At 47.6% G+C, this 12,093-nt stretch overlaps 1 protein-coding gene across 50 annotated transcripts in view; it reads right to left on the bottom strand.

The window, feature by feature from the left end:
* The window catches only part of TRDN (triadin), a 1,152,170-nt gene that overhangs the window by 970,491 nt on the left and 169,586 nt on the right, over positions 1–12,093 (bottom strand). For all 50 annotated transcript variants that reach the window (XM_075339946.1, XM_075339974.1, XM_075339964.1 and 47 more), the window contains 2 exons: positions 10,356–10,412; positions 20–79 (listed from right to left, as the gene is read on the bottom strand). In XM_075339946.1, coding sequence (XP_075196061.1) covers positions 20–79; positions 10,356–10,412 — 117 coding nt within the window. The remainder of the gene's footprint in view (positions 1–19; positions 80–10,355; positions 10,413–12,093) is intronic.

The following is a 12,093-nucleotide window of genomic DNA, read 5'->3' as shown; positions in this document are numbered from 1 at the left end:
ACAAAAAAAATTGTGTTACCTTTGGCCGGTGCCTTTTTTTCTGGTTTTTCCTTTACGTCAGGCTTTGGTCTTTGAATTTCTAAAATACAAAATATGACTCATTCTTTAAATTAAGTCCAGTTAGATCACGGACAAACTACAACTTAAACTTCCAGATACCATTCAACTAAATTGTTCAGTGCAATATGACTATCCCCTGCATCTGTTGTTACAGATGTTGCATCTCAATATCTCATAGACCCTCCCCATTACTAATTTAGGACTTAAGGTGGCTTTACACGCTACAATATCGTTAATGTTTGGTCGCCGGGGTCAAGTTGTTAGTGACGCACATCCGGCGTCATTAACGATATCGCAGCGTGTGACACTGACCAGTGACCTTAAGTGACCTCAAAAATGGTGAAAATCGTTCACCATGGAGAGGTCGTCCCAAACTCAAAAATCGGTAAGGGTTGTTTATCCAGGTGGTTCATCGCTCATGCAGCAGCACACATCGCTATGTGTGACACCGCAGGAGCGAGGAACGTCTCCTTACCTGCTGCCGGCCACAATGAGGAAGGAAGGAGGTGGGCGGGATGTTATGTCCTGCTCATCTCCGCCCCTCCGCTTTGATTGGCCGGTCGCTTAGTGACGTTGCGGTGACGTCGCTGTGATGCCGAACGTCCCTCCCCCTTGAAGGAGGGATTGTTCGTCAGTCACAGCGACGCCGCCGACCAGGTAAGTATGTGTGACGCTGCCGTAGCGATAATTTTCGCAACGGCAGTGATCACAAACAATCGCATGCACGACGGGGGCGGGTACTTACACGCTCGCTATCGCTACAAATTGCTAGCGATATCGCTACCGTGTAAACCCCTTTAGTGACAGCTGTGAGCTGCCTTTAAGCAATTCTATTACCCTGATTGCGACTACACCAGAGTAATCGGGATGAGCAGGGTATTAGTCACATTCAGGTGCTATAAACATTTTGCAGTTTAGATGCAATGCCAAAGGTAATTAGACTTGGACTGGCCCTCAGGAGGACTGAAAATCCCCCGGTTGGCCCCAAGATAGAGGTGTAAAAATTGAGGTAACTTTCAAGAGTGTTTCTCGCGGTTAAGATATATGTGACGGTCCTGTAATCTGAGCTTCACTCATTATTGGGTTGCTCAGCATATTAAATGTAACTGCTTTCTGCTGGCACTTCAGGAGTTAATGTCAGTGTCTCCTGCTTGCAGCTTCTTGCTAATCATCTTATGTGCAGCCAGTGTGTTACCCCTCCCATCTCCTTTAAGTAGCCTCTCCATCTTTCTGCTTCCACCGGAAATAGAATCCTCAGTTCCTGACCACCTAGGTGACTGCACATCTCTAGGAGCTGATGGATTTCTACTGCCTTTCCAGTTGTTGAAATTGTGCTGTAGCAGCTATCAAGTTTGTGTTGTATCATATCACTCTCTGTCTACCTTTCCCTGCCTGTTTATTAGTATTGCGGTGAGACTAGTGTCTATCGCCAGCTATCTCACTAGCCAGGGTGTTTGTAGGGCTAGTGAAGGATTAGGTATCTGGCTCGGCGACAAGTTGAAACACCCAATATAGGGATGCTAGGGAGCTCAGGTAACAGCTTGAGGTGAGTCCAGGAGGTGTCTCCTCACCCCTCTCCCTAGCTGCAGGGCCCACCATTGTAATAGTGCCCCCTTGCCCCCCTTGTTTGTTGTGTGTCGTGCAGTGCGGCAGACTTCCGTGGTCTGAGCACAGCTGTCACGCAGTGTATTCGGACAATGTCAACTCCGAGCATGACAGTAACACAGGGCACTGATTATAATAAAAAATAAAAACATCTTGTGTCATCTCAGACTGCAAGGGACAATATTGCAGTGTTAAAACATCAACTAAGAAATGTACATGCATGATGCTTAGTTATTTTTATTTATTTTTTTAAAGTAACAATTTGTCTAACCACTATAGCTAGATATTGCCAAACCTTATTGAACACATATTTATTCCTTATATTAGGTTGCCTATGAAGCTGACAAGTAGCATTTATAAACATGTGCTTAAATGTTAATTTAAAGAAAAATGTGGACTTGTTGCATATTTATAATCACTAATAATATTGGAAGTGAAGATAAAAACCCATTGTGGTGTCTCCTAGATAGTGTGGTGCAGACTGCACGCTGCATTAACTTTCTGTCTTCTGTCACTGCAGAAGATTGAGCACCCTGCATTTTCTCATCCCTAATCCAGGATGCGGAACATCATCCATTTCCAGTAAGATGGAGTTTGGAAACATGCCTCGCTTCTCTCTATTAGGAATAGTTGATTCAATTCTGGTAAGTACATAACATAAAATATTTTTATTGCAGCAATTACCAGGGTCAGCTTATCAGAGCTGAAATAAATGAATAAAAATTCTAAGTAGTTAAGGTGTATTGTAGGTGGTTCATACTTCGTGATGTCATTAGCATTTTGGCTTCCACAAAGATTAACTTATGACTGAAAAGGCTCTACTATTGAACTACCTTTTCAGGTAGCACTACAGATGCAGTGAAAAATATCTTACAGTATATTCTTTCAGTTTCAAAACCTCATGTGCAACTTATAGGTGATCAAATGAGAGATCTTAAAGAGAATCTGTCACCAGATTTTGCCACCTTATCTGGGAGCATGATGTAGTAACAGAGACCCTGATTCCAGCGATGTGTCACTCACTGAGTTGCTTGCTGTAGTCTTCATGAAATCATAGGTTTAGCAGCAGCAGATTATCATTGCAGGAATAGTAAACCTGATGAATCATTGTTCTTGAATCTTATATGCTGTGGTTCTCACAGCTTCGCCAGGTGAGTGCAAAAAATAATGCATAAAAAACACGTTTTCTGGTTAATTACCTATATGTTCTTTTGGTAACTTCTGGATTCATAAAATATGTTTTGGTCTTTTTAAAGCACCACGCCAGGATTTTTTTTATATCACCACTGGAGTGGTGCTTTAAATTTAAGTCCCTTGTCCCCTGACTCTCATTGAGTTGTATTGGGCACTTGTGACATAACTTCTGGTTTCCGACCATAATATGGCACCGTGAGACTGAAGCAATGTCGTAAAAGAATTAGAACACCAGAGGGCGAATATAAGACCTGGGACAAGGGACTTGGGTTTAAAGAGCCACGTCAGCACTGAAAAAAAAAACCAAATCGCTGGAATGATGCTTTCATAATCATATTTTTGAACTATGAGAAGAAAGAAAAGTGGGGGTTGTCTCTTATTGTTCAGATGTAAAGTACCATAGCATTGGAGAGAGGTCACAGAAGGCAGAAGCAGGGTCACCTGTATGAGTCCATCCGCTGGGACAATAATGTGTGCCTGCTATTTAAGAATAGTGCTCTTATGTCACTGAAGCCAGCGCTGAGAGAAAGGCATAATTATGGGCATGGGAAGCAGTACATATTCATTTTGGATTAACAGGAGGTAGAAGCAGGGTCATCTGCAGGAAGCTTGTGGTTGGGGAAATCACATGTGCCAACTATTTAAGAAAATTAACATTCACTGCTCCCTATGCCCATAATGCTGCCCACCTCTTGGCTCTGAAGCTGACACTGGAAGGTGGGCAGGATTATGGGCATAGGGAGCAATGAATATTCATTTTGGATTAACAGGAGGCAGGATAAGGATGCCGGCGACGGAAGATTTGCAGCACTGCAGTTGTGGAAATTGTTTTCGGCAGCTAACATGCCAGGCAGCATAAACCTTGAACTTAGGTTAATGTTTTCAGCACGTAGAATGCCAGGCAGAATCAGCCATTCCCTCAGGTTAATGCTTTCTGCCTGGTCTTTCTGAAATTAGTGCCACCATGCTAGACTGGAGGGAGTGGGTGGTTTCCCATCCAGATCAGGAGCTGCAGTAACGTAATGAAAAGGTAGGGCCGATGCAACACAGAACAGCACAGTAAGGCTACTTTCACACATCAGTTTTTTTCCATTAGGCACAATCTAGAAAAAAATGGATAAAACGGATCCGGCGCCAGATCTGTTTTATCCCCATTGATTTGTATTAGCGCCGGATTGTGCCTGATGGCCTTGCGTTGCATCCGGCTTTTGCAGGATCCGTCATAATCGGCTAATGCGCCGGACGGATGGAACGTCTCTTGTAACTTTTTTTGTCTCTGACAAAAAAACGCATTGCGCCAGATCCGGCACGATACAGTGTGATTTATAATGGAAGACTCTGGATGCCGAATCCTGCATAATGCGGCAAAAAACTGATGCACCCGCCGGATCCGTTTTTTTTAAACTGGCATGCTCCAATTTATTGTAAAAAAACGGATCCAGCAATAAAACGGACAAAACGGATGCAAAAACAGATGTGCTGGATCCGTTTTTTGACAGATCAGGTATACCGGATCCGTCAAAAAAAAGGATCCGGCACATCCGTTTTTGCATATTCTGCACCGGATCCGTTGCATCAAGCACATGCTGGATTGTGCCTGATGCCAAAAAACTGATGTGTGAAAGTAGCCTAAGCAGTTCCCCCAACCATGCCTCTTCAATACGTCACTGCAGCTCATGAACTGGACTGGAACCTTCCCACTAAAACCTGTCTAGTGTAGTGGCAGGGCCAGGCAAAAATCATTAACGTTAGCACACAGAGAAGCTGAGAAGCTGTTAATAGGCATTTTTAAGTGCTAATAAAAAAAAGAATACTGTGAATAAAAGCACTGTACCACTCCTGTGGTGAACTATAACTCCCAGCATGCCATAGGAGCTGACGGACATGCTGGAAGTTATAGTTATCATTATCGGCAGAAGGATTATGGTCAACCACTTGACATGTATGACACCTATGGGATCTAAAAGGGGACCTGTTTGCTGATACAGGCTGCCTGATCCAGAGGTTAGGTGTGTTAGGCACTGACTGTATGACTTCAGACACATGTGCTTTACTCTGAAATGCTGCAGTGTTTCATGAACAAACATATGAAAAACCCCTGATAACGAGCTACACTGAAGACCAGTCACCACATTTTTTGCTTTAAAATTGTTTTCCTATTTTTCACCTCTAAAACCTGGGTTTGTCTTGTGGTCCGAAAAATATCGTAGATTCCTCTACTGTTGAAATAACATTAACTCCATTCTATGGATAATTATACCTTACTTATACCATATTTTATTACAATAAGGATCTTCAGTAGTCAAATGGAGAGCATGCTTTGGTGAGTCAGAGATGTTTTAAAAAAATTATTTTATGTTCTCAGTAAGAGTAATAAAATTATAAGTTTGTGATACCTTTTAATGGCTAACTAAAATAAAATAAAGTGATGTTACAAAGCAAGATTTCAAGACATCTCAGGTCTCTTCATCAGGCATGGTATGACAAAATATCTGAAGAAACACAAATATATGTGTGGCGCCCTGGACAAGCCAGGACATCACAGGTACTGCAACAACACACCCTACACCCCGGTTAGGAACACCGAAGTCAGACACAAACCCTTGTTGCCTCCCTCCAGGGGCTGATGTCCACACCAAGTGGGGCGGAGCCAGGTGGTTGGCTCCACCCACCGAGGAGTTCACAGTCCTGGAGGCGGGAAAAGGAAGACAGATCAGTTTAGGAGTTGGAGAGTGAGGAAGTAGTAGTGGAGGAACTGACTGAACGTGTCCGGGTACGTGGCCCGGGCACCTGACAGCAAGGTTGGCAGACGGTGGTGACCGTCTGCAGGAGAGGCCAATTGACGCGCAACGGTGAGGACCGGGGACGGGCGGTGGCCCGCCGGTACCGAACTGGGGAGCGAAGAGAAGCCAACACCATCCGGCAGGGCCTACGGACCCCGACCAGGCTAGGAGTCGCCGTGAAACCGGTCAAATCCGTCAGCGATGGGAACCTCCGGAGTTTCCCAGCAGTAAAGACCCGACTGAAGGCAACCGTCCAAACCGTGAGGGAGATAAAGCTACCGCCAGAGCTAGAGCTCCCAGGGCCAGAGCCTGCGGGCAAAGGAAAGGCTCCCTTAGCCAACATAGCGCTGGGGAGCGGGCTATCAGTGGGAAGCCATTGGGGCCGAGAACAGAACACCGGTGCAGGGAGAGACAGTTACCGCCAACCTACCGGGAGTGACCGCCGCAGCCGTCTATGGTACTCGTCCATTCAGCCGTTTGCTTTACCAGAGACTCCGTGTGCATTACTGGCTAAGTAAGTACCACCGTGCCGCCTGGCACTGCGCTCCCCCGCGACCCTGCACCCGGCCAGGCCCCGCAACCCACCTTCCGACCTCCACCACCGGGCCCCCGGACCACCAAAAACCCCCCTTCCCACGGAGGGGAGAAAACATCTGAGCTGCTCCCTGTCAACGCTCCCGGGATCCCCGTACAGAGCAGCGGTGGTGTCCCAACCTCACCATAAACCGTGGGTGGCGTCATGGACAATATCCCTAAACCAAACCACCCCTTTCACTCATGGACGAGGAGCGCCACTCGAGTCCCCGGAATCTGGCCCACCGCTCGAGCCACCGACCGAGCAGCAGCAGCAGCTGGACCCGAGCAGTGGGTGAGCGCAGCGCCCTCCCCGCCCGCGGCAACTTGGCATCACGAACAGGATCTTACCGCTCTGCCGTCTGGTAGAGGTGCGCCTTGTGTCCCGCCGGAGGTGTCCAGCCGAAAATTTTCAGAAGCCGCCATATTGGACGCGAAAAGTCCCCGCTCGAAGGTCTTCCCGAGCAGTGGAGGCGCGAAAGCCGAAGCTCTGCCCCTGAAGAGGAGGTGCCAGAAAGACACCAAGGGGGGCACGGATGGCGTCCAGCCGCATGTAGCCCGCGGCTTTAAAAGCAGGGACGCCAGGACCCTGCGGCCATTTTCCGGGTCCTGGAAGATGCCGCTGCTCAAGATGCTAAGTCCGACGACAACACCGTAGTCCCCGCGCCCGGCACCGCAGCGTGGGTGGAAGTCCGGACCATCCAGCTAAGCAGCCGTCTGCAGGTCCGCATGCAACTCCTCCTGGAGGGGTGGGAGGCCGACATGGCAGACGTGGTGGCGGCTATAAGTAGACGCGAGGTGAAGGAAGATTTGGAGGAGCGGGTAATAGACCCACGCCCCTGTATTCCCGAGGGATCGGCCGTTGCGGCTGAGGGGCACGGCCTGCACCCGCTCACCCTGCTGCCTCCCCCGCTACCCGCATTAGTCGCTACCGCCCCGCCATTAGGCCCGCTACCCATCCAACTGGTAGCGGTACCCTGCCCGTCTGCCCAAGCGGACCGACCTGCAGCAGAAGCCCGACCCCGTCCCGAGCCGCTTCCTTGGAAGCTACCGAAGACCGTGCCCGATGCTGTACCGATCCCGGCAGGCTGTTCCGTGCAGGAGGGAGCGGAGGTTAAGCGGGAGATGATCCCTGTGTCCATCCCCCATGCCTCGGCTGAGGCCGCGCCGGGTCGCCACTGTGAGGCAGCACCCCAGGCCATGACACCGCGGGATCTTCCACCCAGAATGCCAGTGGTGGGCAGCGTGAAGGAGGTCTCGCGGGGCCCGACCCGTGCGCCGGGGCCCGCAGTAGCCCCCTATTGGGATAGGGAACAGACCCCGCTGGGCCAGGAAATTGCGGACAGAGAGAGGAGGAAGGCGGAGCTGATGGCCCGCACGATTAGAGAAAAGGAAAGCCTCCGCAGAGCCACCTTCCGTGTATGGGGCCCGATCTACGGGGGGCAAGTACGGAGATTTGATGTCCGTCGGGGGTACGAATTCATATATTAACCGGGCCTGGAGGCCGAGGTCTTTGTAGCACGCCGGGACGTCAATGCCCATCTGCCGGAGGACCACCCGGGCCGTAACCTATTCCCAGGAGATCTGGTGCAGTACACCCGACACTGCGGGGAGAGGGGCTGGTTTGCCCTGGACGCCAAGCTGAGGGGTATCCAGGAGGCCAAAGCATCAGCCCAGCCCCCTTCTCCGTCCACTGAGGTGGATTTGCAGTAAGGCGGTGGTCCCTCCATTGCACCGTTGTCCCCGTTGGGACCCCCAGCACCGCTGTTGATGTTCTTGTATGTTGTTAAATGTTGAATGATAAGAAAGATGAATCAACCGAACTGTTACCAGATTGACACCATGATTGAACTGGTCGTTGCCGGCAACTAGTCCCCGTAGGGACTTTCTGCAACCGTTGCGTAAGGAAGTTCTAACGGACAAGCCCGAGAACTTGCAGGGCAACCACAAACTTAGTGGAGTGTAAATACATCTGTTGGCTTGATACCGTAACTGCCTCCGGAGAGGCTGATTTGGGAGGATGGGCCTGGAGGAAATGGATGGCCCAGGCCCGCCACTACCATAACCGGTGGCAATCCTCCGGGGGTTCAGGGGTCACCCATGGACGTGGGTCCCCTGAAAGAGACCATACCCGCTCGGGCAATTTGGTTCTGGACTGGGGCAAGGGGTGCTGCCCATTTTCTTAGGGGCAGCATCAGGGCCAGGTTGTTTGGGCAGGGGGAGAGCGGAAGCCGTTACCGTTTAATAAAAGACAACCGTTTAGTAACGTTAAAAAGAAAGTGCCTCCCGTAAAGGGAAGTTTATAAAGTATGCTTATGTTGAATGTATATATGTTTTACCGTTTTCTATTTTTCTACAGTTAACAAAAATAAAACCGGTGATGGACGAGCAGCCCGCGGACGGTCTGCATTTAACCAAGGGGGAATGTAGCGCCCTGGACAAGCCAGGACATCACAGGTACTGCAACAACACACCCTACACCCCGGTTAGGAACACCGAAGTCAGACACAAACCCTTGTTGCCTCCCTCCAGGGGCTGATGTCCACACCAGGTGGGGCGGAGCCAGGCAGTTGGCTCCACCCACCGAGGAGTTCACAGTCCTGGAGGCGGGAAAAGGAAGACAGATCAGTTTAGGAGTTGGAGAGTGAGGAAGTAGTAGTGGAGGAACTGACTGACCGTGTCCGGGTACGTGGCCCGGGCACCTGACAGGAAGTTTGGCAGACTGTGGTGACCGTCTACAGGAGAGGCTGATTGACGCGCAACCGTGAGGACCAGGGACGGGCGGTGGCCCGCCGGTACCGAACCGGGGAGCGAAGAGAAGCCAACACCATCCGGCAGGCCCGACCAGGCTAGGAGTCGCCGTAAAACCGGTCAAATCCGTCAACAACGGGCACCTCCGGGGTTTCCCAGCAGTAAAGACCTGACTGAAGGCAACCGTACAAACCGTGAGGGAGATAAAGCTACCGCCAGAGCTAGAGCTCCCAGGGCCAGAGCCTGCGGGCAAAGGAAAGGCTCCCTTAGCCAACATACCGCTGGGGAGCGGGCTATCAGTGGGAAGCCATTGGGGCCGAGAACAGAACACCGGTGCAGGGAGAGACAGTTACCGCCAGCCTACCGGGAGTGACCGCCGGAGCCGTCTGTGGGACTTGTCCATCCAGCCGTTTGTTTTACCAGAGACTCCGTGTGCATTACTGGCTGAGTAAGTACCACCGTGCCGCTGCGCTGCACCGCGACCCTGCACCCGGCCAGGCCCCGCAACCCACCTTCCGACCTTCACCACCGGGCCCCGGGACCACCAAAAACCCCCCTACCCACGGAGGGGAGAAAACATCTAAGCTGCTCCCTGTCAACGCTCCCGGGATCCCCGTACAGAGCAGCGGTGGTGTCCCAACCTCACCATAAACCGTGGGTGGCGTCATGGACAATATCCCTAAACCAAACCACCCCTTTCACTCATGGACGAGGAGCGCCGCTCGAGTCCCCGGAATCTGGCCCACCGCTCGAGCCACCGACCGAGCAGCAGCAGCAGCTGGACCCGAGCAGTGGGTGAGCGCAGCGCCCTCCCCGCCCACGACATATGCACAAACAGAGCAGAGGGATGGCATAATGAAAGACATTTACATTTTCTCATATCATGCCTGATGAAGGGACCTGAAATGTCTCGAAAGCTTGCTTTGTAACATCACGTTATATTATTTTAGTTAGCCATTAAAAGTATCACAAGATTATAATTTTGTTCCTCTCACTGAGAACATTCAATAATTTTTTCAACTGGCTAACACGGTACCAAAACCTTTTCACTTGTAACTAGAGCTGTTTTACTCACACACACTGTATATATGTATTTCTTTCTACCTGAAAAGAGTTCTTGCAGCAATTACACCTTTAAATAATATAGCAATCACTTCAGAGTATCCAAGATTGACATTTCATTTCCCAGTTCATTTCAAAGGAAAATTAATTTGCTTGGCATTAGTTTATGTAGAGCTGACATTATGAAGTCAGGAAATTTCTCTCTATAGCTACTCCTGTGAGACATACCTCCATGTGATATTTACATATGGATAAAGCCAAAGGCAGACAGGAAAAAATCCTTCTCATTGACATTTACAAAATGTTATCTTATATTGATATACATACCTTTGTGTTTTGGCTTTTCAACTTGTTCTTCTTTTACTGGCCTTTCTTTATGAAGAACTGAAAAATGCAAAATGAAAATTTACAACTAAAAGGGTTAACTGTCAACATGCCTTTGTCTTACATGAATGTAAAAAGTATTGGCTGTAACATAAATATAAATATATATATATATGTATATATATATACACCACACACACACACACATACATACATATATATGTATACGTATATGTATACGTATATATATATATATATATATATATATATATATATATATATATATATATATGTATATATATATATATATATATATATATATATATATACATGCATACATATATATATATATATATATATATATATATATATATATATATATATATATATATACTTATACCTGTATGTTATATTTAAACAACTTTATTTTCCAAAATAAAGAAAAAAACAACTTGACCTGATGTTCTTTTTTTAGTTTAGTTTGTGTTTCAACCTGCTTGGATTTTAGAGTTAATTTTAATTTTATTTTTAATAATTTTGTAGCTTTTTACCCTTGTCCCATACAACAGTCAGGATTTAAGGTTCATGCCAAGGTGTAGTTTCAATGACATGTGTGTGCTATGTTATGGTTGCCCCTGGAGGACGACCGCCCCTCACTCCACAATGCATTTTCTGAATCACACAAATACACAAATCTGTAATAAAGATTGTATTGCCAACATGACATTTCAGCAGAGCACACTACTATTACCATTACTGATGCTCGAGCTGATATATCTCTGGAACTGTATGGCGGATTAAAAAAGAAAATAAAACTACACTAATATATGCAGCAGGGAATAAATTGGAGCAAAAAAATGAAGACTTTTGACCTGATAAAAGGTTCTTTTTAATAGATTGATTATTTGATATAATTTTAAAGTGATTGCTATTTTTATAAAAAAAACAACTTTTAAATACCCTGTACAAGTTCTCAGTAAAGAATAGGATTGGGGGCTCCATTCACGCCTCTCATTAGCTACAACAAAATGCCTTTCACTTTAGAAAGCGCTGCAGCTTTATACGTCACACAGCCAGCCATTAATTTCAATGAAAAGTGAGTAATGCTTCATTTCGTATGAGGTGGCATTGCAGAAATTAGGACACTTGATGGTGCTTTCATCACAGACTACAATTCATTGCTGTGCAGGAGACCTTTGATCACCTTTGATCAAGCTCACCATTGGTGAACCCAAAGGGACAACCTCTTTAAAGGGTTTGTCCTCTACTTGTATATATTGATGGCTTATCCTTAGGATAGGTCATCAATGTCTGATTGGCTGGGGTCCAGCACCCCTGCCGATGAGCTGTTCTCAGTCCCGGCGTCAGTAGTAGGTGGCCGGAATTGCTTAGTTCCAGTGCTGCTCCGTCTGCACATCAATCTCCCATTCTAATCAATAGGAGGCGTGTGCTGTACCTGATCATGGCCACTATCACAAAACAGAGCAGTGCCGAAACTGAGCATTTCCAAGCTGCCTGCTGCTGCCGCCAGAACCGAGAACAGCTGATCGGTGGGGGTGCGGGGTGTCGGACCCCAGCCGATCAGACATTTATAATCTATCATAAGGACAAGCCAAAGTGGTGGAAAACCACTTTAAGCTATTTTGCATTAAAGAAACCCTTTATTTTTATCATTTTATAAAGCTGAGAAAAAATAGAGGAAAAGAAAATAAAGTTATCTTAGTGCAGTCTTACAAGTATA

Source organism: Anomaloglossus baeobatrachus, chromosome 3 (genome assembly GCF_048569485.1).
Source record: "Anomaloglossus baeobatrachus isolate aAnoBae1 chromosome 3, aAnoBae1.hap1, whole genome shotgun sequence".
Taxonomy (NCBI): domain Eukaryota; kingdom Metazoa; phylum Chordata; class Amphibia; order Anura; family Aromobatidae; genus Anomaloglossus; species Anomaloglossus baeobatrachus.
Note: the sequence above shows the minus strand (reverse complement) of the source record. Positions and strands in the feature narration are given on the sequence as shown.